This window comes from Ahaetulla prasina, chromosome 5 (assembly GCF_028640845.1).
Source record: "Ahaetulla prasina isolate Xishuangbanna chromosome 5, ASM2864084v1, whole genome shotgun sequence".
NCBI lineage: Eukaryota > Metazoa > Chordata > Lepidosauria > Squamata > Colubridae > Ahaetulla > Ahaetulla prasina.
Genome location: NC_080543.1, coordinates 10,490,562 through 10,517,958, shown reverse-complemented (window position 1 = coordinate 10,517,958; position 27,397 = coordinate 10,490,562). Strand labels below are relative to the sequence as shown.

Sequence of the window (27,397 nt, the reverse complement as noted above, 5' to 3'; positions counted from 1 at the left end):
TGAAGAAATAGCCCATTGCTCTTGAAAGGCATATGGAGGGAGGGAGGATTTTTTCTGCTGAAAAAATGCTTTTAAAAGTAAAAAATAAAGCCTCTGATGATCGTGCGGCTCAGCTGGGATCGTCAGAGGAGCCTTTTAAAAGCATTTTTTTACAACCTCTTTGGCTGAAGAGGTTATAGAAAAAATGCTTTTAAAAGTAAAAAAAAAAGTTCGCCATGCCCACCCAGTCCCATTACCCCCCCCCCAGCAAGCCACGCCCACAGAACCGGTGGTAACAAATTTTACATTTCACCACTGACTTATACAAAATATATGCCTTTTAATAAAATGGATTAGTTGGAAAAGGTGCTATGAGTTTCTGATTGTTTGCTAGCATAGACTAATTTGAGTCTCCTCCTACAATTATTTTCTCTCTACGATTTCTTAAATTATAGTATTTGTAGACTTGGTGCAGACTAGCTGCAAGCTTTGAGAAGATGTTTATATTATCGATCTGTGTTCTGTGAAGGCGATTTTTATTCCTGTATCAAATGTGGTTCTTTGCTTCATAGAATGTATGTGTTCTGTCCCCCTCGCCTCCATTCCGTGTGATGGCTTAATTAGCCGGCACTATCAGTTCTGGCAGCAAAATAGCGAGCATCTGCCAAGTGTCTCTGTTATCTCCCTCGATGCCGATGAGTCACCCAGGAACAAACAATACTTCAGCTCTCAGTTAAGCAGTTAATTTGCCTGCTACAAAGAGGCACAGCAGCTCTTGCTGCCTTTATATCCTGTGGGGTGTGGCTCCATGACTCAGCACTTCCTAGGCCTGCCCCACTCCTGCTTCTGTTGTTCCCGACTCTCCTGCCTACGAAACCTAGGGTCCAGCCAGGCCTGATTGCCATCAGCCGGGTCTGGAGGCATGGCCTGGGGGGGGGGAAAGAGTCAGGGGACGGAGGCTTTGTTATCTCCTCCACCTGGCCTGCTTCTGGCTCCTGGAGCTGAGCCAGGGAAGCCGGTGCTCCCGTGGTAAGTCCTGATGGCCCTTCCCCCTCACTTTCCAAGTCATCTTCTGGCAGGGGCCCCGGCTCGGGGGGCGCAGACACAACAGTATGTCTGACTTGCACAGCTGTGTAATGCTGGTCTTTTAATTTCCATTATGACAAACAGCATCTGTAATGGAAGGAAGTCTTAATGCATGTAGTAAGATTTATTTTAATTAAAAAGAACTAGCAGTCGTTCTTGGTCGATATGGCTTTTATCCTTCTAAATCAGGGATGTTGTCCTTTGAAGAATAGCCAAGGAAGGGAGCTGAGATATGAAAGCATTTTTGGAGGTCTTTTATTTTCTCTGCTCTTCTTTCTTTCCATGTTATTAAACCATGTAAATTAAACCCTTCCAGCAAAGGAAAAATCCATTTAACGACTCGACTGGACCAGAAGATAATGCAAAAACTGAGCAGCCTGAAAATGGAACAACTGATTCGTCGGAAGCAACAGAGGAAGGTAAAGATTTTTTTTAAAAAAAAAAATACTCTGCACAGTTTTTATGGAATAATCGAAATCTTGAACAAATATTACAGTATGCTTTGATATCATATAAGTAAGTGCTACGTTACTAAGTTGTTTAGCAAAAGTACCGTGTGGAATTGGGGTGGGGTGGGGTTTGCAGACAATGGGCAAAGTTGCACAGTGCAAAATTATATTAAGACAGCTTCTGTCTCTATATAATTGTACAAATTATACGATGTTGTTATTTATTCAGTGCTTTGCTTACCCAGTGCTAATACAGATAGTCCTCAACTTAAGACTGGTCATTTAGCAACTGCTTGAACTTACGACACACTTCCCAGAGCTACTTACGACTTGGATTTGAAGTTCTGATGGCCACCTCTCTCTCTCTCTCTCTCACACACACACACACACACACACATTTCCCCTCCCAACCCAACCCCCCCAACTTGATCACATTTTGGGTTTCAGCATCTGGTCCACATTTAAGCCCGTTTTCAGCATCTTACGATCACATAACTGCAATTTACGATGTATCTTTGCCAGAAACTGGTTTTCTTCTGGTTTCCAGCCAATATACCTGTTGTGGACGATGGATTTGCTTAATGACTGCCATGCTCATTTAACAACCACAACATTTGCTGAACGACTGCCACAAAATAGGTTGTAAAATCATGGCACAGTGGCATGGTGACCAGTAAAATGACCTGCATAATTTAATAACCATAATCCCTTACGGTTGTTAAGTTGAGCGCTACAGTGGTGGGATTCAGCCAGTTTGCACCTATTCGGGAGAACCGGTTGTTAACTTTCTGAGCAGTTCAGAGAATTGGTTGTTGGAAGAAATCTTATTTTGGTTTTCCCCCCACTTTACAGGGCTAATCCTGTAAGGAAGGCAGGAAGGAAACATTCTGGTGTTTCTAGCCTAATCTTTATTGCCCTGTTTACGGAAACTGCCTCTCTGGTTAACTCTTATTACATTGTAACAGCTAAGGCAAAGCGCCCATCATCGTGAGTGATGTTGAGTTGGCCACGCCCACACGGTCACATGACCACTGAGCCACACCTATCCAGCTGGTCTTAGGGCAGAGAACCGGGTTGTTAAATTATTTGAATCCAACCACTGGAACGCTATACTTACCAGAATTGTTTAAAAATGTTGGTTATACAGTATTGTTGAAGTAGAGTAGTTACTGATCCATATATTGGATATAGGATCTCCTCCTCTTCCTCTTCCTCGTCCTCCTTTTCTTCTCCTCCTTCTCTTCTACCATCACCACCTCTTCAAGTCCTGGCAACTGCTTGGGCTAGTCCCTGCAGTTTTCTTGACAAGATTCCAGATGTGGTTTGCCATTGCCTCCTTCCAAGGGCTGAGAGAGAGCGGCTGGCCCAAGGTCACTTGAGCTAGCTTTGTGCCTAAGGCAGGACTAAATGCCTATGGAGATTCTCAGTCATCCAGGTCATAGTTATCCCAAATGTGCTTTTTCAAGAGGCAACTGAACTTTCTGGTTTTTCTTTTTAAAGACATTTTGCTTCTCAACCAAGAAGCTTCTTAGGAGCTGTGCCTAAGGCAGGACTAGAACTCAGGGTCTCCCAGTTTTCTAGCCTGGTGCTTTAACCACTATATCAAACTGGCTCTCTATGTGCCAGTTAACTAACCATATTTTAGCAGCATGGCAGGAGAAACAGGGAGAAACAGGAGAAACAGGGGGCCTCTGGTGGCTCAACAGACTAATGCAGTCTGTTATTAGAATAGAATAGAATAGAATTTTATTGGCCAAGTGTGATTGGACACACAAGGAATTTGTCTTGGTGCATATGCTCTCAGTGTACATAAAAGAAAAGATACGTTAACACAGCTGCTTGCAATTACTGCAAGTTCAAGTCCCACCAGGCCCAAGGTTGACCCAGCCTTCCATCTTTTATAAGGTAGGTAAAATGAGGACCCAAATTGTTGGGGGCAATAAAAGTTGGCTTTATATATAATATACAAATGGATGAAGACTATTGCTTAACACAATGTAAGCCATCCTGAGTCTTCGGAGAAGGGCAGGATATAAATTCAAATTAAAAAAAAAAAACCACCAAAAACTACTACTTAAAATATGTCTGGGTTTCCTATACTAAAAATATAGTTTTCTCTCTGACCTTAATCCGATATTTTTTCTTGATCTGAGGCCTAGCCATAGCCTGCAGCAAAATCAGACGAGCGGACTCGGATTGTATTGAAGAATTCCACTCGTGGAATTATTCCCTTGCATGTGGAAAACTAGCAAAATAAATAATAGCTTGGGTTATTTTCTGTAATTTTGCTGGGCGTTACTAAAACCATCACTTTATAACTGCCTCTCTCTTTTATTATGTAAGGTAGAAAAATAATTCTGGTTTTACTATTCCTATAGAATAAGTTTAGATCTTAAGCGATATGACTTTGCACCCTTAGAAAGTATTTAATAGGGATCAAGATCACGTGAAGTGTTAGTGCCACTTTATAATGCCTTGGTAAGGCCACACTTGGAATATTGCATCCAGTTTTGGTCGCCACGATGTAAAAAAGATGTTGAGACTCTAGAAAGAGTGCAGAGAAGAGCAACAAAGATGATTAGGGGACTGGAGGATAAAACATATGAAGAACGGTTGCAGGAACTAGGTATGTCTAGTTTAACAAAAAGAAGGACTAGGGGAGACATGATAGCTGTGTTCCAATATCTTAGGGGCTGCCACAAAGAAGAGGGAGTCAGGCTGTTCACCAAAGCACCTGAGGGTAGAACAAGAAGCAATGGGTGGAAACTGGTCAAAGAAAGAAGCAACTTAGAACTAAGGAGAAATTTCCTGACAGTTAGAACAATTATAAGTGGAACGACTTGCCTTCAGAAGTTGTGAATGCTCCAACACTGGAAATTTTTAAGAAAATGTTGGATAACCATCTGACTGAGATGGTATAGGGTTTCCTGCCTGGGCAGGGGGTTGGACTAGAAGGCCTCCAAGGTCCCTTCCAACTCTGATGTTATGTTATGTTATGTTAATAAGCATGTTAGCAACAGTTCTTTTCCAGATCTAACATAATGCGTGGCTACATACGTTTTGAAGTGACCAAGCAGTTCTTATCTGTTTGCTTATAAAACTTTCTTTGTATGTATGTGTATATCTCTCTCTCTGTCTTCCTCCCTCCCTCTCCCTCTCTGTCTTCCTCTCTCTCTCCCTCCCCCCTCTTTCTCTCTTTCTCTCTCTCTCTCCCTCTCCCTCCCTCTCTCCCTCTCTCTCTGTGTGTATGTGTCTTGTTTTGCAGTCGCCCTTTCACCTTCCATAGAAAACCAACCCAGAGTAAATTTATCCAACTACAGCAGAACAGAAGAAACATCTGAACAACCTTCTTCAGAATTTCGGCAGACAGGAAAACTGCCTATACCAAAAGCTAGGAAGAATGTCCACAAGACCTCTGATGTCAGCTTGCAGAGTAAAGATTCCTTACCCAGAGCACCTAGAAAGGTCAAGCAGGTCAATGGCCAAGGAAGGCCACCCAAGAGCATCCTCAAACGAAGCTCAAGCTCAAGTTCCACGGATTCCGAAGTGTTGCGTCTTAGTCAAACCTTGGAGCCGCCTAACAAAAGTGGCTTGCCAACCTCCACCATCCTTGAAGACGTTGCAGAGAAGAGTCCTCCCTCAGGAGAAGACTATTCTCAAAACTCACTGGAAAGACTAAAGCAGGTCAGGTTCTCCTCCAGCGTAAATAAGAATGAATGTCCACCAAAACTCGAATTGCACGAGGGCAAAGAACTTGGGGAGTTCAATTTGTTAGACACCAACTCTGTTAAGGCCAACGAGAATGAAGTCAATGATTTAGACGGTCCATCTTCTCCAGGAAAGTCAACACGGTCCCATTCTCCAGTTTTAGATGGTAACGTGAAGGATGGACAAGAATCTCGAGAAGGAGAAATACCTTCAGGTTCCTACAGCTTTAATGACTCAGATCTGCCACAGTTGGTGAAAAGTCCTCCCATAGAAGCTGCACTTCCTGGGGAACCATGCAGGAAGATGGTTCCAAGCACCATGGACAATGAAACTGTTCCAATTGTGTCTCAGTCCAAAGCTAAGCAGCTGAATCCTGAGCCATGTGACACTACCCAACGCAGCACTGGTAAGAAATATAACGAAAGCCAATGAGATAACATCTAGTCAAGTGGTCACTCTTGTTTCATCCTATTTTTCAGTCTTGTTTTTAGGAGTATGGTAGTACAGGTAGCCCTCGACTTACAACTATTCATTTAGTGACCGCTCAAGGTTACAACGGCAGCATCCCTGTTATCATGTGATCAAAATTTTGATGTATACCAAATACATGTATACAGAATACAGAAGGCATGGACGCTGGCAATGGGTATGTATTTATGATGGTTGCAGTGTCTCGGGGTCACGTGGTCAGTTTTTGCGACCTTCTGACAAGCAAAGTCAAGAGGAGAGCTGGATTCACTTAACAACCATGTTACTAATTTAACGACTGCAGTGATTCACTTAACAACTGCTCCAAGAAAGGTTGTAAAATGAGACAAAATTCACTTCCTTACCAACGCAAATTGGGGGCTCCATTGTGATCATAAGTCAAGGACTACCTGTACTTTTAATGTCTTTGCTTCTTTGTTAATTCCCCATCATCAAATTATTGTGTACTTGCTAATTATTTCATTCAGGATGCATTAAACAATGATGGAAATAGTGGCAACACAGGGGTGAAATCCAGCAGGTTCTGACAGGTTCTGGAGAATCGGTAGTGGAAATGTTGAGTAGTTCCGAGAACCAGCAAATGCCATCTCTGGCTGGCCCCAGAGTGGGGTGGGAATGGAGATTTTGCAATATTCTTCCCCTAGGAGTGAGGAAGGACTGGGGATTTTGCAGTATCCTTCCCCTGGAGTGGGGTGGGAATGGAGATTTTTCAGTGTCCTTCCCCTGGAGTGGGGTGGGATTCGGGATTTTGCAGTATCCTTCCCCTGGAGTGAGGAGGGAATGGGGATTTTGCAGTATCCTTCCCCAGGAGTGGGGTGGAAATGGGGATTTTGCAGTATCCTTCCCCTGGAGTAAGGAGAGAATGGGGATTTTGCAGTATCCTTCCCCTGGAGTGGGATGGGAATGGAGATTTTGCAGTATCCTGCCCCTGCCACGCCCACCAAGCCACACCATGCCCACCAAGCCATGCCCACAGAACCGGTAGTAAATAAATTGGATTTCACCATTGCGGCAACACTGTCAATCAGAATTAGAACTAGCAAGTGATTATACTTAAGGAGACTCCGTTTATTTTTTCATGTAGCTGGTAAGTAATGGGGCTGGGAGAAGGATTTTGCTGTATTTGTTGAGATGTGCGTGCCAGAATCTGAACATAAACAGAAAAATCCTTTTTCATTCCAATTGTGCCTCTTGTTTTCTAATTTTTGGCAAATTGTTGTTTGTTGTTTAGTGTGGACAAACTGGTTTGTTTCCATAGGTAGTGGCCAAGTGTCAGGCAGAAGTAGTCAGGAATAGGAGTTGAGTTCAGAGTACTTCAAGTTTATTCCAAGCTAGCTATACACAAGAATCTGACCTATTGATGGTCAAGGCAAATTACGGTAGCACTAGATAAGAGGAAATGGAATTCCAGGAGGGCTCGACTTAGGTCTCTTGTGGCAGCGTAGTGACTCCAAACTGATGATGTGTTTGACCCTGCCTTCGATCTCTATTTGGTCATCTCCTATATAGACTGGTCTAATCACTACCGTTACAAGAAAATTAAAAGAGCTGATTGGTGCTTTTCAAATGTTTGTAACAGGAAATTTCAGCTTAAAATTTGACCAGGAATTTAAAAATTTTCATCTAAAATATGAAGGAATTGGGTATGTTTAATTTGAGATAAAGAAGGGACGCAGTGGCTCAGCAGTTAAGATGCTGAGCTTGTTGATCGAAAGGTCGGCAGTTCAGCGGTTCGATTCTTTTACAAAATGTAGTAATAGCTGCATTATCAAAACAGATTAGCAGGCTGTTCTGGGAGATTTTTTTTTTAAAAAATGGAAATGCAGGATATGGAATGTAAACAAATAACATGTGAATATCTTTACTTAAAAAACACCAGTTATGCAGTTGGATATCCTAGGTAATAATGAAACTACAAATTTAATTGATTTGGCTGATGTAAAATCCTATAAATTGGACAACACATTTTAAAATTAGCTTTAAAAATACAAGCATTTTTGATATCGGGCAATGTTTTGGGAAGTATTTGGCAGACTGGAAAACAGCCATTGTTGTTCTAATTCAAAATACACCATCTAAAAATGAAATATTTTTTTCTTTAAAGGTCTATAGCAGAGGTGGGTAGTAGCTATGGCCCTTTTATGACTTGTGGACTTCAGCTCCCAGAATTCCTGAGCCAACATGGCGGGCTCAGGAATTCTGGGGGTTGAAGTCCACAAGTCATAAAAAGCGCCATAGTTCCCCACCCCCGACTAAATTAAGTCAGGCCAATCTAGGCAGATGGAAATCCAGTGATACCATTAATTGGGGAGGCTGCAAATTTTTTCCCCTCTCTGTTTCTCAAGAAATGCCGGCTGTGTCTCTTGTAGGCCAGGAGTTGCGTTTGGCTGAGGCAGAGGAAACCGTGTTGCCAAAGTCCGGCCTTGCAGACCCTGAACAAGGTAAGCCTGCTCTTGTTGTGGGCCACAGTGTTGACAAACGTGCTGCTGAAAGTTTGAAGGCCGCTGATGAATCCATATCCAAAGTGCTAGACTGGTTCAAAAGAAGTTCCGGCACGGCTGACAAAGAAACAGTTTTGATAACCTCTCAGGAAAGGCCGCTTGAAGAAGAAACGGACACTCCAAAGTCAGTGGAATGGTCTGCAACTGGAGAAGATAAGGGCTCAAATACAGATCTGTTAAATCTGAAATCCCCTCTGTATCAAAGAGGAGAGTCAACGAGCAGAGACTTAAGGCTCCAGGATATCGTCAAGCAACCAGGGCAGTTATCATTTTCAGAAAACGAAAGTCCAAGGGATGTGGTCCTAGGAGACCAAGCTCCTTGGAATCAAAGCAAAGAAAACAAGAATGCAGCTTCTCACAGTATTCACAGTATCACCAAGAGAACCCATTTCCAGACCATTGATCAGAGTAAGGACAAGATAGATGAAAGCAGCCCAAAAGACAGGTGTGAAGATGCTTTTGGAGATAAAACATATGTGGATTTGAAGAACTCAGACGCGTCTTTCAGAACTGGAATGAAAAGAGAAACCAGTTCACAGACATACGCTGATGGAGAGAGAGATGTTAAATCTTTCCTGGAAGAAGAAAACATTGAGCTGAAACCTGGAGAAACTCCGAAAGATCCTAAAGGAGACGACTGTAATTTTCTAGACACCGAAAATATGGCCCATGCCAACAATAGAAGTAACCTGGTCCTGCAACAACATGAGTTACGACAATCATCAATGATAGGAGATGAGAAAAGAGTCAAAGATATGAAGGCTTTCTGGGAAGGTGAGAAGATGACTCCAGAGCTCGGAAATAAGGAAGTTCTTACAAATGAAAACATGTCTAATTACACAAAGGAATACGGTAGGCTAAAAGCAGTGAGCGGATCTTCTGGGTATGTAACCAGTGAATCTGACCATGAACAAAGCAAATATAGTTTAGTTACCTTCAGAAAAGTTGAGCTAAGTGAGGAGGACTCTGAGATGGAAGGTGATGATGTTAAGTTTTCAGGAACGAGCGAGCCCATCCGAGGGGATCAATCTACGGGAAGCCAAGACATTAATAAAGCCAATGAAGTGCTTTCAAACGAGCAGAAAAATACTAACGTGACAGGATGGTTGAATGAGAGCAATTTGCAGCCGAGTTACAAAGAGATGGCATCTTCTAAAGAAGGTGGAAGGCCAAAGGTCGCTGCTTTAGAAAAAGAGACTATTCTACCCGCTCTCCAGCCAAAGTCTCCTTTTAAGATTCATTCGTTGAAAGAAAAAATGGATGAAGAATCGAGGTCTCAAATGCTCAACCCTTCCCAATTCCAGAGCCTGAGAAACTTTTGGGATACGGGGACTAAATTACAGAGCAAAACCGACGAGACCGTCCCACAGAAGCATAAGGGCAGCACTTTGGGAAGTTACCCGAAAGAGTTACCAGAAAGAATTGGAAGTCGCCAAGCCATTTCGGATGATGGAAGATCCTGTTTTCCTCTTCGGGAAGAGGAAACGAAGAAACCCACTGCTAAGATTTCACACCAAAGTCCTTTAGCAGAACCCTTATTTGCCCCAGCAGCAACTATAGTGCCCATGCGCTTAGATTATGTCCCAATAAGGGACAAGGACTCCTCTTCTGGGCTTCCAGGAAAGGAACACGCAGGAATAAAAATTGTTTCACCAGAAATGCGGCATAATGTTGCTCACAGTCGTTGTCAACCAACAGCGTTGGTTGAAGAGTTACAGGAATCCTCTGGCCCACCAATACACGAGAAAGTGATTCCACGTGTAGAGTTAGTAGGAAAGGATCCAATGGCTCCCACTGACCAGATTCAAGAACCTAGTTTTGTCCTTCCAGACACAAACGGAAAAGCTGGACTTAAAGCAAGTGAGGTCGTAGAGATTGTAAATAAGACTTCGGTCCCACCAAAAGCTGCAGCCGCTGATGCTTTTAATACGACTTTGGAGAAGTTGCTTAAGGAAACTTCTGATCTACAGGCCTCTCTCAGGCATCATTTAATAATGAATGTTTCTGAACCAGCAGATCCTACATCAGAGAAAAGGGATTTTTTTAATAAGGTGATGGAGCGCAGCCATCATTCGTATCCCAGTGATCCAAAAGAGATCCGAGTGGGTTCTCAAACAGAAGGAACGGTTGAAAAACATGACTTACTCCAAACTCAGCCTGCGGAATTCACAACCCGCTTGGAAAGTTTGCCTAGATCTTTGGAAGAATTAACATCTGTGCCAATGAAAGTCCCCAACAAAGAGGATAGGCCAATGTATTTAAACGATAATCCTGCTAGGGAGAAGAACTTGCTGGTTCCAACACTAGAGCTGATACAACCTGATACCTGCAGTGCAGCTCAGAAGAGGACGGACTCTCCTGAGGAAGAAGTTTTTGAGATGGTATCCAAAAATAATGTCCCACCAAACAGAGAACTCAGTGATTTGAACGCTAAACTCGTCAGTCTGTTGAAAGAATCGGCAACATGGCCCAGTACGGACAACATTTTGGAAACACCACTTGATGGTATTCCTAAAGAGAATCAGCAAAAATCCTGTCAACAGATTAATGAAAAGGAAGGCTTTGCTTCACCCCAAATGTCCAGTCATTTGAGAGAGACTGCGGGTGAGATTGTTGCGGGAAGCAAAGATACAAACAAAGATGACAATGTGAAGATTGTCCCGCAAAATGGCACAACGGAAGCAACGAAGGAATATGCAGATCATAAGGAGAGAATCCAGGGGGAATTAGCCGGGGAGCAGCCTCTGGATGAGAGGGAAACAGCTATGAAAACTATTAAACCCAAATCATGCGACCCAGCAGCATTTAGAGCCAATTTAAAACAAATACTTAACAAAGATTCGACAGTGTTACCTGGAGAGATAGAAATTCCTAAATTTACACAATCCACATTACAGCCTCATCAGGCTGTGAGCTCAGTTTGTGCCAAAGATATATTGGATATTCAGGAAGTAATTGAATCAGTAGAAAAATCTACTGTTCCTTCTAATTCTAGACAGGTTGAATTCAAAGACCGTTTCCAAACATTACTCAAGGAAAACTCTGAAATCTTATCACATGGACAGAAAATCACAGAGAGCGGCAACGAGATGCAAATAAACAAAAGGTCCACTGAGAACGGAGGTTTTGTCAGTCAACAAGAAACAGACAGCGTTCAAGAACTCAATGAAACCTCAAACAAGATTAGCGCACCATCCAGATTTCAACAAAGTGAATTTAATTTCAGCTTGCCGAAATTACATAAGGAAGCGGCTCAGGCACCACCTTCTCAACATTTAAACCTTCCTCAAGAAGAAACCATCATGAAATCGGTTGCTCCAGCAAAAGATAACCGGGCATTAAAATCAAACTTAGAAAAATTAATTTTGGAACATTTTGATCCTGCTTCTCAGCCACCCACAGTCGATTGCCAGAAAGTTGCCGGTGAGTCAACACCAGATTTAGATGAACAAAGGTTACCCATACAAGTGTCAACATTGACGGAGACAGTGTCGAGTGATTGCCGTAGCGAACTTAAGATCCCACTTACGGAGAAGGCTTCCAAGCAAACTGACGAAGGAGCAAAGATTTCAGAGAACATGGCCTTCCAAAAAATAATCCATCTTAATCTAGCATCTTCAAAAAAAACCTATCTGGAAAAAGATAAGGATTTTCCTTCCACAGCCGATAAGACAGAGGACAGAAGTATACAAGAGAAAGAAACAGAGTTCTCTACTTCATTAACTGATGCCAACGGAAGCCTGCTAGTAGACCATGGATTGCAAAGATCGAGCACCCCTGTCTATGGAAGTCCTCTCCAAACCAAGGACGTGGAGCTCCATCATGCTGTCCCTCCACCTGATGACGACAACGATGATGATGGAGGTGCCAAGAATTGTGAGTCAGATTTTTCAGACAAAAATAAATCCATTCCGGGAAGACAAAGAGAGCCAATATGTGAGCATTCAAATATTATTTTATTCTTATCTGGGTCTGTGTTTATAAAGATTGTTAGAAAGCCATTTGGAAGTTACACACTCATTTTTCCCTCCCCCTTAAACCAAAGATGTCTAGATTTATGATTCGGGGGTCATAGTTTCCTCCATTGGGATTTAAATGGAAGTACATTTTGCACTGAATTAAGAAATGCTTTGTGTGTTTTTGCAGTTGGTCCAGAACATTGGGCAAAAAATCTGTACAGTAATCTAATTTATGATGTCTTCCTATCCTCCTCTTGTCCAATCAGTTAGAAGTCAGGAATGGTAGCATATATTCTGGATGATTTTTTAAAAAAATAATTTCTTTATACCTGCCAGATATAAATTTGGATTATGCTCCTCCTACAAGATTAATTTCCTGCCTTAGTTTGGCAGAGAGACATATTCAATATTGTACACAGCCCCTTCCCTTTGACAGCGCAAATTGAATAGTCACTAAATGGTCACTTTTTCAAAGTTCATTTTAGCTCCTCAATTTAGCAAATTGAGACGACTTCACAAGTAGAAGACAAGTAAAGGGTTTATTCATACATTGCTTTTTTTAATCAGTTGGAGGACTTGATTTAAATAAACAGTTTTGAGTTTAAATGTGCTCCATTATGGTTCTTAGGTTAATTGTGCCCAGCAAAGTAAAATTGGAATAGGCATATATTTTTTTACTCCAAGCAATCTTGCACAGCTGGAAATCAGTGCAATGTATTACTTTATGCTTTCTCGACTCTTCATCCTTTATTTATTTATTTTGTCACAACAGTATATATAAGCATAAGCATGAAATAACTGTATGATATATAAGCATATATATAAGCATAAGTATGTAATAACTATACGAAATTGGAAATCTATATGAAATTTGGAAATCAAAGGGAACATTAGGACAGGAACGGTAGGCACGTTGGTGCTCTTATGCACGCCCCTTACAGACCTCTTAGGAATGGGGTGAGGCCAAAAGTAGATAGTTTTTGGTTAAAGCTTTGGGGATTTTGGGAAGAGGCCACAGAGTCTGATAGTGCATTCCTCCTACACCTGCTTTCTTAATATATATCGACCACTGAGATTGCTTTTAGAAATTCCTCCTGATCGAAACGAATGAGGAGAAACTTAAGGAGTTTCTTAACATCAGAAGGAGTGAGGAGAAACGGTGAGAACAATTAACCAGTGGAACAGTTTTCCTCCAGAAGTTGTGGATGCTTTAACACTGAAGGTTTTTAAGAAGAGACTGGACAGCCACTTATCTGAAATGGTATAGGCCAGGGTCTCCTGCTTGAGCAAGAGGCCTCCAAGGTCCCTTCCAACTCTATTCTGACTGAATGGTTTGTAAGTTGTATGGTGTTAGATCCTGCTGTCTGCTTGAAGATCTATAAATCCAGGATGGCTCCCTACTCAACTTAGCTATCGGTTCTGTTCCTTAGCTCTTCCAACAGCATCAGTTCTCAAGATTCAAAAGTTTTTCTTGGGGGCTCTACTTCAGTTCAAATGCTCATCTCCCCCTCCTTGCCCGAGGACAGAGATTTACGAGCTGTTGACAGCAGATTAGCGCTGTCTAAACAGCTCTCACAGAATCACAAAGAACGGGCGGACTGAGATTGTCCGCCATTTAGCGCAGCGGCGCCACCCGGAAGCCCCTCAAGATTCAAAAGTTGATTCTCGCCCCAGCCTTATCACAACCTGGTCTACGTCAATCAATTTTTCAAAATCCTAGCAACTCAAAAGTTTCCGTCCCATAGCGACAATAACTAAGGCAACCACATCTGACTAAGCCCCTCACGCAGGAAGGAAGACATGTACTTGACATTTGATAACCTGAACACGAAACTACTTGTGAAATAACAATATTAGATAACATGACCAAACAGATAAAAAATATTTCTTGATAAAGAAATGGGACTGTAGAAGGCATGGGGTTTTATTTTTCATTTTAAAGGTGGAATTACATACAGAGAATCCTTGATTTACAACCACTTGTTTAGTGACTGTTCGAAACTGCAATGGCACTGAAAGAAAAATGGCTTAGGACTGTTTTTCACACTTACAACCCTTGCAACATCCCCATGGTAACATGTTCACAATTTCAGTGCTTGACAACTGCCACGTATTTATGACAGCTGCAGTGTTTTGGGGTCATGTGATCCTCTTTTGCAATGTTTTGGCTAACAAAGTCAATAGAGAAGCCAGATTCACTTAATGACCATCTCATCATCTTTTAACGACTTCAGTAAACCCTTGTGGGGTGGAGTCTGGGCAACTGAATGGAGCTGAGTATTTACTGGCCAGATGCCCTTCCTGTCGCCAATGCAGAGTTATATTCAGCAGATATATTCTCAACATGCCCAGAGAGAGAAATACCTGCCTCTACCTAGGATCGAACTCAAAGCCTCCTGCTGATTGTGAGGCGAGAGGTCCACCTCTAGGTAACTGCACCACTCCCGGATTGTTAGTAACAATAATACATGTTACTAACTTAACAACTGCAGTGATTCCCTTAACAATTGTGGCAAGAAAGGTCATAAAACTCAATTCCCAGCTGTTTGCTTAGCAACAGAAATTTGGGGCTCAATTGTGGTTGTAAGTCCAGGATTACAAGAAACACGGAATTGTATTACCTGTATTACAAGAAACACGGAATTGTCTCATTCAGTGGCAGTCCTTGCAAATTTCATCTAGTGAAGGGAAAAGGGAGGGAGTGAATAACGAAGAAAGTTCAGATCTCCACGAAGAGGAATGGCGATAAGGGCTGGCATTCTTGTATTCTTTGGTTTTAATTTTTAAAGCCTGGATGAATTAACACAGATAAAGAAGATAGGTTAACCTGGTTGGGTCATTTGTCTATGTGTTGTCCAGTGCTCATATTTTTTGTTTTGAAACAGGTTCGGAGGAAGAGTTGAATCCCGTTATGAAGGCTCTGAAAAGGAATTCAAATAGGCAAATTCCTTCTAAAAGTGTAGAGGATATACCGTCAGCTACCTCAAGTGAGCAAAACCTGACCTATTCCATGCCCTTAACGTTTCTCTTTTAATATACTTTTGTCCCAATCTGTCCACCGTTGTTGTTTTATGTTCCTTGTGGAAGGAGTAAATATGGAACCTTGAAAAGTTTTCATCAAGCAAATGCATCTACAAGTACAGGAGGGATTGGGAAAAAAAAACTTTATATGAAGTTATTTTTTTAGCGGGATTGTTTCAGAAGATGCAAGGCGAAATGGCTCACACACTGTCTTGATTAATATTGCAGCTATTCCTGGATCCAAATCCATGATGGCTCATCCCAGTTTTTATTAAAGGTAGTCCTCGGTTAGCAACTACAGTTGGGACCTGCAACTCCATCATTAAGTGAAGTGGTTGCTAAGGGCGACTGTGCTAATGGTCGTAATTCAACTTTCCTTTGCTTTACAGACCTGCAAAGGTCACAAATGCAAGGATGGCTTAGTGGTAAAATTAATTTGTCATCATCATTGGAACGATGAACAGTTGGATTGGTGCAGTGGCCTAGAAGTGGAGCTCTCGCCTCACAATCAGGAGGCTGTGAGTTCGATCCTAGGTAGAGGCAGATATTTCTCTCTTTGGGCACAATTGAGAATATATCTTCTGAACAAAACTCCTCATTGGCAACAGGAAGGGCATCTGGCCAGTAAACACTCTGCTAGCTCCATTCAGTTGCCCAGACTCCACCCCGCAAGTGATTATGGGGTCGTTAAACGACTATGATGATGATTGTAACTATGAACAGTTATTACATTAGACCAGGGGTCTACAAACTTGGCTCTTCTAAGACTTGTGGACTTCAAGTCCCAGAGTTCCTCAGCCAGCTTGGCTCTGGGAGTTGAAGTCCACAAGTCTTAAAAGAGCCAAGTTTGCAGACCCCTGCATTAGACAATTGCTAAGTGAGGACTATCTGCACCTGAATTTTATTTCCATTACCCCACTTGGTGGATAATGATGGTAGTAAGGTCTTACCAGGTGATGACTTGACTATCATTAAATCATTGCCATACACATTTGATATAATTGTTCTATACTTAAATTATTCTGGAAATGTACTATTTATTTATTTATTTATTTATTTATTTCGATTTTTATACCGCCCTTCTCCCGAAGGACTCAGGGCGGTGTACAGCCAAGTAAAAATACACTGTATACAAATTAAAAGAAATTTAAAAGGAACATATTATGATGTGGCCGAAAAATTTAAAACAATTTAAAATCTAAAAATATAAATAACCCCAATAAAATTTTAATCCAATCCCGCTTGAATAAATAGGTGCGTTTTCAGCTCACGGCGAAAAGTCCGAAGATCAGGCACTTGACGTAAACCTATTCAGGTAGTCCTTGACTTGACTACAACGATTTGTCTAGTGATCGTTCAAAGTTACAATGGCATGAAAAAAAGTGACTTGGGAACCATTGTTCACACTCACAAGTGTTGCAGCATCTCCAAGGTCGCGTGATTAAATTCGGAGGCTTGGCAACTGGCATGTATTTATGCCGGTTGCAGAGTCTCGGGATCATGGAATCACCTTCTGACGAGCAAAATGAATGGAGAAAGCCAGATTCACCTACTAACCATGTTACTGACTTAACAATTGCAGTGATTCACTTAACAATTGGGGCAAGAAAGGTCGTAAAATGGGGGCAAAATTCACTTAACAACTGTCTTGCTTAGCAACAAAATTGTTGGGCCCAATTGTGGTTGTAAGTCAAGGGCTACCTCTATATAAATTGTGCTAAAAAAAGTTGACATCCTTCTCTTCTTCCTGTCCACGTGGTTTGTAAAGAAGGCTTTTTCAAAACTTGACGTTACTTCAAATTTCATTTTGTTTCTCTCCATCTCTAGAGGCTTCAACCTACAAGGATATCCTGAACAGCTGAGTTATCTAATTGTCTCACCATTTTTCCTCTTGCACAGATAAAGAAAAAATAAACCTTGCCAGGGAAGACTTAGTGCTTAGTGCCGAAGATGGTAATTATTTTATACATCGTTGCATGAACCTAATGTTCTACTTGAGTAAAATGTATGCAATAAGTATTCTGTGTTTTCTGTGGCAGCTAATAGCTAGGCTTTATAGCTGTTAAATATTGCATGATTTAGATTTTGGGTTAGTCTGAGGCTTTTGGTTTGATGCCGTGTATGAAGATGGCCTTCTCAGAAATATAGATTGCAGCAGGGGTGAAATCCAGCAGGTTCTGACAGGTTCTGGAGAACCGGTAGCAGAAATTCTGAGTAGTTCGGAGAACTGGTAGTAGAAATTTTGAGTAGTTCGGAGAACTGGCAAATACCACCTCTGGCTGGCCCCAGAGCGGGGTGGAAATGAAGATTTTGCAATATCCTTCCCCTGTCACGTCCACCAAGCCACGCCCACAGAACTGATAGTAAAAAAAAAATTTGGATTTCACCACTGGATTGCAGTCTAGATTATGTTGCTCAAGTTTGAACCCACAGCCTTGGGAGAACTCAGAGTATGTATAAAATGTGTGCCAAACCTTAAAATAAGCTATGACATGCCACCATAATTGAAATTAAAATGGACAGGACATCCCTAACTTCCTAGAATATTTGACCACAATTAATTGACCAGTCAGTGATTGATTGCTTTGGAAAAATATGATATGCACCAATCAGCCATTAGGAAGGCACCACATAAATAGCCCAAAGCACATATTTTGGTAGAGAGAAGTTCTCTAAAAATGGGCTCCAGTATGAGTCCAAAAACTCGGAAGAGTAAACCTCTGGTCCAGGGGTGAAATTTACTTACCTTCCCTACTGCTCCGCCAATGTGCATGCGCTGCGCACTCACTCGCTCCACTCGCACACGCCATCACCTGCGCATGCGCAAAGCCTTCAGTGCATGCGCAGAGGCTTAAAATGCCGCAAAAAAGCAATGTCATGACATCCGCGTGGATGGGCGGAGCCTCCCACATCCGCCTCTACCGGTTCGCCTGAACCGGATAGAACCGGCTGGATTTCACCCCTGCTCTGATCCCTGTGACCGACCCAGTTTCGATCTCTAATACGTCCTATTATCCTGAAAACAAATGAATTTATTAGCTCTGCTAAAGGAGCATCCTTAATCAGTTTAAAAAAATTTAACTCAGACCTGAGATTTGATTTTTTTTTTCTATTTGATTTTTAAAGTGGAAATGAAATTAGGCCACTACTAGAGAAAATTAGATTTTCTCTAATTTTAATATCCGGTAGTCCCTCTTAGCCATATCTCACATAGAGATATAAATGAAATGATTAGCTTGAAAATAGAATATCTGTAGATTTTGAAGCGTGGCTCAGTGGCTAAGATGCTGAACTTTTGGATCGAAAGGTCGGCAGTTCAGCGGTTCGTATCCCTAACGCCGCATAACGGGGTTAGGTCCCGTTACTTGTCCCGGCTTCTGCCAACCTAGCAGTTCAAAAGCAGGTAAAAAATGCAAGTAGAAAAAATAGGGACCACCTTTGGTGGGAAAGTAACAGTGTTCCGTGCGCCTTTGGCGTTGAGTCATGCCGGCCACATGACCATGGAGATGTCTTCGGACAGCGCTGGCTTGTTGGCTTTGAAATGGAGATGAGCACCGCCCCCTAGAGTCGGGAACGACTAACACATATGTGCGAGGGGAACCTTTACTTTTACCTTATAGATTTTGAAGCAAGGAGCAGATCCAGAGACAACAGGTTTGTCTGTAAGAACTGAGAGTAACCTTCATGGATCAAACTAAGGGCACGATTAGTTTTGTTGTCCAAAGATACTTTTTCCAAAAGGCAACTGGACTTTCGTGGGTTTTTTTTCTATAGAAGATGTTTAGCTTTTCATCCAAGAAGCTACTTCAGTTCAGAGAGAGAGAAAAAAAACACAAGAAAATCCAGTTGCTTTTTGGAAAAAACCACTCTTGGGAGAATCATGACCTGGATAATTGAGAATCTCCATTGTCAATCGGTTTTGTTGTTTTTCCTAAAACCAACCTTTCTCCTGTGGGTGGAAATTAGAAGCACAGGGCTTTCAATCTGGAGGCAGCATTAAGACTTAATTGTCCCAAAGGTGTTTTTTCAAACGGCAACAACTGGATTTCATTTTTCCTTGAAGATGTTCCGCTTCTCATCCAAGAAGCTTCTTCAGTTCTCAGAAAGCAGCTTCTTAGATGAGAAGCGAAATGCCATCAAGGAAAAACTAAAGTCCAGTTGTTGTTTGAAAAAGCACCTTTGGGACAACCATGACCTGGAGGACTGAGAATCACCATAGACATTCAGGGTTAATTATCCTCTGCCCACTCTGAAGTTTTCCAGTCCGTTTTCAAAACCCATCCAAATTATTATCCGTCATTACATAAATAGATCCTGTCGGTTGACTGCAGCCCTGTTAAAATTAGAGCCTCCTTGTTAAGTATAACAGTATGTTATTTGTGGTTGCAATTTTTTGACCAGATCACCCAGCTGAACCCAATGACAACCCAGCAGGAAGTGAGTAATAAGACCCTTCCTGAAATGTATCATTTTGTGACTTCTTATTATTTTAAGTTATACGACTGACTGACTAAACCACTGATACATTCGGAAGCTGTTCTTGTTCCCTTAATTGTTTGCATCTTATAAAACAAGAACTAATTTTGCGTTGCGGAGAGCCGTTGTGTGTTTAAAGCAAGGCATGATTCCATTTGCCATCTGAAGTTAACATTGCAGCAGAAGAAAGTAATAAATCTGATCGTGAAGGATTTATAGCTCATTTGCAAATGTGGTCCAGTATTTTGGGAGAGTCTTGATTCCAGAGAAGAATCAAGAAAGAATTTTGAGATTTTTATGTTCTTGGTGGATATTCAGTAGTGGCCAAAATTGTGAAAACCTTCTGGGAAAAGTGTATTTTTGAGGTTGGATGGCTAATAACCCTACTTTTTGGGGGAGTTTCAAGAGAATCCTATTCCACTGCTGGAATGGCCTGGGAATAGCCCAGACCTTAACCCAACTGAAAATCTATGGAGCCAACTAAAGAAACTTGTTAGTCAGAAGCGACCCAGCAATAAAACCCAGTTAATAGAAGCCATCATTCAATCTTGGTTTCACATTATAACAGCTGCAGAACTAAAAGACCTGGTTCACTCCATGGGAAGATGTTGTAAGGCCATAATTCATGCTAAAGGTTACCCAACTAATTTTTGTATATCTCGTTTTTTCTATGGTGATCATTTTTGTATATCTCACTTTTTCTACGTTTCACTTTTCTTCTTTATACTGTCACTGCTATTCTAATAGCAAATCCTTCCTAAAAGTTATTGCATTACATCCTTGATTAAATTATCATTCCGTTGATATATAATTTTATGGTACTACTCCAAAAAAAAAGTGATGTTATTATCTACCATATTTTGGGGGGTATAAGACGCACCTTTTTCTCCCAGAAAAGAGAGTGAAAATCTGGGTGCATCTTATACTCCGAATGTAGCCCCGCCCAGCTTCTCAAACGGAGGTTTCAGAGGCTGAAAAAAGCATCAGAAACGGAGCTTCAGAAAAAAAGCTGCAAATGGAGCTTCAGCAAAGAAGCTCCCAAACAGAGCTTCAGAGGCTTTTTTCCCCTGAAGCTCTGTTTTGGAGGCTTTCAGAGGCAGAAAAAAGTTTTTTTTTGAAACTGAGTTTCAGAGGCAGAAAAAAAAAGCAAAAAAAAAAAAGCAAGGCACAATGTTCACAACCAAGGAACCTGTTGCTAAAATTCACCTCTGGGAACAGCTTATTGGGAGTATTCTGGGAGGCCGATCCACCTGCCAATTAGCTTTTTTCTTATTTTCCTCCCCAAAACTAAGATGCGACTTATAACTTATAAAAACTTATACTCCGGTGCGTCTTATACTCCGAAAAATATGGTAGTTTTAGAAAAATACACTTTTCCCAAAAGGTTTCCACAATTTTGCCCACTACTGTAGGGCACGTTTTTTGTTTGTAGAAAACTTGGTGCCCACTGAATAATTGCAACGTGGCTAAGCTTTATTATTTTTTTTTCCTCTTCCCACTCTTCATCTGCCAGAATGGATGATGAATGTTGAGTTTAAGAAGAAAAAAAAAGAAAGAAAGAAAAATTTCCCTTTCTTCTCCTTTTTTTTTTTAGTTTGTATACTGGGAAGGAATATGTAAAATTATGAGTAAGAATTGTATGGAGGAATTCTATATTGCAGTGTCTGGCTACTCAGAAGATAAAATAATTAAGTAATGTGCAGGTAGTCCTTGACTTATAACAGTTCATTGAGTGACTGTTCGAAGCATGGACTGTTTGAAGCATGGAAAAAAGGTGACTTACAACCATTTTTCACACTTTGGACTGTAACAGCATCCCCATGGTTACTTGATCAAAATTCAGATGCTTGGCAACTGACTCATGTTTATGACGGTTTCAGTGTCCCAAGGTCATGTGATCCCCTTTTGTGACTTTCTGACATGCAGAGTCAATGGGGAAGACAGATTCACTTAGCAACTGTGTTACTGACTTAACAACGGCAGCGATTCGTTTAACAACTGGGTCAAGAAAGGTCTTAAAATGGTACATAACTCAGTTTTAACAACTGTCTTGCTTAGCAGTGGAAATTGGGGGCTGAATTGTGGTCGTAAGTCGACGACTACTTATACTGAACATCCATCACTCTCAGTTTCCAAGGGAAACTTAAATAGAGGTAGTCCTTGACTGACAACCATTCATTTAGTGACCATTCAGAGTTACAACAGCACTGAAAAAAGTTACCTACAACTGGTGCTCACCCTTATACCACTTTATAATGCCTTGGTAAGGCCACACTTGGAATACGGCATTCAGTTTTGGTCGCCACGATGTAAAAAAGATGTGGAGACTGTAGAAAGAGTGCAGAGAAGAACAGCCAAGATGATTAGGGGACTGGAAGCTAAAACATACGAAGAACGGTTGCAGGAACTGGGTATGTCTAGTTTAATGAAAAGAAGGACTAGGGGAGACATGATAGCAGGGTTCCAATATCTCAGGGGCTGCCCCAAAGAAGAGGGAGACAAGCTATTCTCCAAAGCACCTGAGGGCAAGACAAGAAGCAATGGGTGGAAACTAATCAAGAAGAGAAGCAACTTAGAACTAAGAAGAAATTTCCTGACAGTTAGAACAATTAACCAGTGGAACAAATTGCCTCCAGAAGTTGTGAATGCTCCAACACTGGAAATTTTTAAGACAGTGTTGGATGACCATTTGTCTGAAGTGGTATAGGGTTTCCTGCCTAAGCAGGGAGTTGGACTAGAAGACCTCCAAGGTCCCTTCCAACTCTGTTATTCTATTCTATTCTATTCTATTCTATTCTATTCTATTCTATTCTATTCTATTCTATTCTATTCTATTCTATTCTATTCTAACAATCAGCATAGCATCTCCAGGCTCACATGATCAAAATTTGGGTTCTTGGTCTAAAAATCGTGTGACTGCCACTTGCGACCTTCCCAGCTGGCTTTCTGACAAGTAAATGTGAAAAGACAGATTTGCTTCACAGAGGGATTTGCTTAATAACTGTGACAAAAAAGGTCATAAAATCAGGCGTGACTCACTTAACCCCCTTGCTGCGCACACCACAAAAATTCTGGTCCCAATTGTGGTTATAAGTTAAGGATTACCTGCACCTGGGATGCAGTTACATTTAAAATTAATCTTCAGTGTAGCATGATGAAGGTTAGCATCCCGTTTTTCTGCTGTTTTGAAGCAAGAAATAGTCCTTAAAAATGTGGTTTTTAAAAAAAATAATAAATGCATGAAAACCCTGGTCCTAAACTACTTCTGTACCTTCATCATCTGCAACTTCAATTTTCTGGTAAAATCTTTTAAGTTTAGTCCATTACATCCAAAATATCCTGATTTACGAAGCGCGTTGAACTTCGACAAGTAAAATTCAGATCATCTCGTGATAATATTCAATTCGATATAGAGGCTTTTCCCCCCCCACACACACAGAGGGATATTGGTAACTGTTTAATAAACGGATAAATTGAATAAACCCATTGGTAAATTTATTTATAAACCAGGCTTGCCACAAATTCTTGATTTATTTAACATATAAATTCTGGTATAAATGATCCCTATGCACCATCTCATGTAGCTTTGCTACATGTTTAAGTTTAAGTTTAATTAATAAATAAATATATCTCATGGGAGAATTCTTGTAGGCCTATACTGGGGTGGGCTTCAAAAATTTTAGCAAGGGTTTCTCTGCCCAATTGCTGGGTGGGCGTGACTATGGTGGGCGTGGTCTAGTCGGCCGCCTGCACTATGGCGCCGGTGGTGGTCTTTTTGCCCTCCCTGGGCTCCGGAGGCTCTCTGGAAGCTGGAAACGGGCCCGTTTCCAGCCTTCCCAAACTTCCGGTAGGCCCGTTTTTCGCCCTCCCCGAGCCTCCGTGCGTCCTACACTTACCTGCATCCAAAACAGGTCTCGTGGGGGCCGGTGGGGGGCAGGAGTGGGATTTGGGGGTTCTCCGAACTGCACAGAATCTTAGCTAGAGGTTCTCCCGAACCCACGTAAACCCCCAGCAGCCCACCCCTGGGCCTGTATTGTTGTAGGTGTGGGAATGGAGAAATGGTAAAAAAATTCCTTATTTTAGAAGAGATTTGAAAACCCAGAAAGGACTTGTGTAGATCATGAATTGCCTTAGTTCTTTCAGCTTCTTTGCAGCAAACTTTGCTGGTTTTATTAAAATGTAACTTGCACGTACACGTTTTTTAAGCATGCTTTTGGTGGGGTGGTTGTTGTTTTTTCTTCCAAGAACACTTTTATGAGTCAATCTTTTTAGCAAGATTAGAATCTAATTAGCTTTTCTCCATGTGAATTGCTGCTTTTTAGTTTCCACAGCACCTTCTTTCTCTGACAGTCAGTTTTCGCATCCGGAAAAAATTAAGATGATGAGCAAATCGGTCCCAGCATTTCTTCAAGATGAGGCAAGTTTTTAATCTCTGTTTAAGAAAAACCGTAACGTTGATTTCGCTTTAAGGTTGTGCTGTTTTAGTAAAATATATGGCAACTACACTCTGAAAACAGGAGGTTAATGAAATGAAGCTTGCAGATTTCCTTTTTATTGCAATCAGTCTGAATATTGTAAGAAAGAAAATAATGGAAGGATACCTTGGAGAATCTTATTAAGAAAGCATCATTTTCTCTTAGTGGTTCATAAATAACATTTTATGCATTTGGACTGGTTGAACAACTGCTTTCAAAAATTGAAATAATCATTGGTTTCCATATTTTCTTTTCTCTAAAGGAGTGGCAATGCAGTTTTTTTGACAAGACAAACTAAAATTGTAATTTGTGTTATAAAAATGCGTATTTGACTGCAAAGCAAAGCAGCCCCCTCTGGTTGCTTTTCATCCAGTACTTAGCAAATTGTCACTCTATTATATCATTCACCCAATTATTTCTTCAATTATTTATTTCAGGGGTGTCAAACTCGCGTTGTCACGTCGTCACATGACTCCCTCCCCTTCGCTAAAGGCGAAGGCAAGTTTGACACCCGAATTTATTGAGTTACTAGGTTTATATGGGGTTCGAGACACAACTGCCTTTGAGGGGCTTACAAATGAATAACTAATAAAAAGATTACATTGATATGCAAATCATATCAACATTTAAGTTTCGCAGCATTGAAAGAGAGTTCACTGTTAGAAGAGATTCACTCACAAGCCCAAACTTCATTGCCATAAACTGTGGTTTGCAAATGCCAGTGGCTACGATTTGTAGAATGCACTAAGACAGACCCCAAGCAAGCCACAATATGTAGATGAAATCCAACTATATTAATTCCTAGATATAGGTAGTCCTTGATTTACAAGCATTCATTTAATGACCGTTTGAAATTACAACAGCACTCATAAAAATGACTCACAACTCTTATGACAACTCTTAGGTGCTTATCACAGCATTCCCATGATCATATGATCAAAAATTGTGTGTGTTCCAGCATAACTCTGGAACGCCTGGGCCACTGAAATGAAAAGGAATGAATTATAGCTATAATTCAAATCCCAGTACTTTTGACAGTGATAGTGTGCATTTTGGATTCAAGCAATGGTGGGATTTAGCCTGTTCGCACCACTTTGTGAGAACCAGTTGTTAACTTTCTGAGCAGTTTGATGAACTGGTTGTTGGAAGAAATCATTAGGGCAGAGAACCGGTTGTTAAATTATTTGAATCCCACCACTGGATTCAAGTTAAGATACAGCCTGTTGTGCCTTAAAACGGCTTCTACTGTACAGCACAGTGGAGTTGCCATGGTAACGGCTTCACAGTACTCCACAAGGGGACTTCCTCTGGTAAGGGGGATTGGTTCTTAAAAAAACAACAACCCTAGCCCTTCAGCTTCAAGCAAAGAGGGCAAGTTGTCGGGGAAGGTGCCTGCAGGACTGGGATAAATAAATACCCGGGCAACGCCGGGTTATCAGCTAGTAATAATAAAAAATATACCACGTCACTTGTCTTATCTACCCCACTAGCCAGTGAAACAGGGCAGCTGATCACCTTTCCTTTAAAATTGATCCGAGTTTGTTTGAAGAGGGAATGCCGAGCCTTCTGGGTGCACCACCTAATTCCTTTCCGTTGTTTTCATTAAGTGCTGCTTAAACGATTGCATGCAAATTTATGCATGCCACATTAACCTGAGAGATGGCTGGATGGATCCCAGACTCGGGAATCTTGGCAGAGCTGTTTGTTGTCCTTACCGCTTTTTCGAACATCTGTGCAGACTTTTCTTTCTCTCCCTTTGTGTAATGTCTTGTAGAGCGATGACAGAGAGACAGATACAGCGTCCGAGAGCAGTTACCTACATGGGAAAATCAGAAAGACCCCAAGTTCCCTAACCAATCTTAGTGGCTCTTCTGGCTTGGCATCCTTGTCTTCTGTATGTAAACCCAAATCTCTAGTTAATCATGCTGCTTTCACTAACAGTCTTCTCTGACTTCTTTGGGAGTTAATGCTTGGTGCCCTCATAAAGGATCTTGATTAATTATTACAGGTAGTCCTTGACAAAGGTTTGTTTAGTGACCGTTTGAACGGCACTGAAAAAAGGGACTTATGACAATTTTTCACACAACCGTTGCAGCCTCCCCAGGATCGAAATTCAGACCCTTAGCATCTGACTCATACTTACGACGGTTGCAGGGTCCTAGTGTCATGTGGTCACCTTTTGGGACCTACCGACAAGCAAAGACAATGAGAAAGCCAGTTTTACTTAACAACCGTGTTACTAAATTACCAACTGCAGCAATTCGCTTAACGACTATGGCAAGAACGATCTTAAAATGGGGCAAAATTCATTTAAAAATTGCCTTGTTTAGCCACAAAAAATTGGGGCTCAGTTGTGTGGTCGTAAGTCGAGGACTACTTTGTTACATCTTTGGGTTTGAAACTTGGGCCGACTTGGTTTGAGTTGGAAAATTAAGGATGGTGGACAATACAGAATCCCGGGATGGAAGTTCAAACTTTATCGCAGAAGCAGCAAAAAATACTACTGTAATGTTGCGAAGAAAATTGTAGAATGATGTCCAAGATTTTATGTCCAGAACCTGAGCTTGGTTAGATGGTATCTCTCTCTCTTTTTTTTTTTTTCAAAATCTTTTCTCATCTGAGTTATTTTTTCAATTTTATTTTTGGAAAGTCCTTTCATTAGGACCTTCTGTTTGTTGGCAGCACTCTTCTTAGGAACTGTGAAACAAACCATAACTAATTTCATTTTTTAAATTTTTTTTATTAAACAAACATTAAAAACAGTGGACATAGTGTGACCATCCCGGTCTTATCATATCCATACATATTTTTAACATAACAACAAATATAATTACTATTTAACATACTATTTTGTTCTTATTTACATATCCCTTGTCCTCATTTACATATTTGTCTAAATATTATCTAACAGTATCTAAATATTATTAATATTATTAAATATTATTAATATTATTATTAATTTCAATTCTTGCATGGTTTATTGAAGATGATGGCCAAAGCCACAGGGGAATTCATTCCCGGTTTGCTGTGACCAGCCAGAAAACCAAAATGGAAATCCATGTTCAAAATGTCTGAATTTATGAATTAATCTTTTTTTTTTTAATAAAAAATTTTTATTTTAACATTAATATCCAATAACATATTTAATGTACCATCATATACAATTAATCGGACCTGCCCGGTCACCACCCCCTTTCTTTAACTCTCTTTCCTTCTCTACCTTCTTCTACTTTCCACAACCATCCTCCCCCTCT

The 27,397-nt window shown here is 41.0% G+C and overlaps 1 protein-coding gene across 7 annotated transcripts in view; it reads left to right on the top strand.

Annotated features, from left to right (window-relative positions):
* Positions 1–27,397, top strand: part of SYTL2 (synaptotagmin like 2) — a 96,986-nt gene that overhangs the window by 52,648 nt on the left and 16,941 nt on the right. For 2 of the 7 annotated variants that reach the window (XM_058186289.1, XM_058186288.1), the window contains exons 6-12: positions 1,382–1,484; positions 4,780–5,628; positions 8,081–12,148; positions 15,057–15,158; positions 17,092–17,145; positions 23,991–24,085; positions 25,918–26,037. In XM_058186289.1, coding sequence (XP_058042272.1) covers positions 1,382–1,484; positions 4,780–5,628; positions 8,081–12,148; positions 15,057–15,158; positions 17,092–17,145; positions 23,991–24,085; positions 25,918–26,037 — 5,391 coding nt within the window. The remainder of the gene's footprint in view (positions 1–1,381; positions 1,485–4,779; positions 5,629–8,080; positions 12,149–15,056; positions 15,159–17,091; positions 17,146–23,990; positions 24,086–25,917; positions 26,038–27,397) is intronic. The other 5 variants (XM_058186290.1, XM_058186292.1, XM_058186291.1 and 2 more) reach the window with 5 other exon arrangements.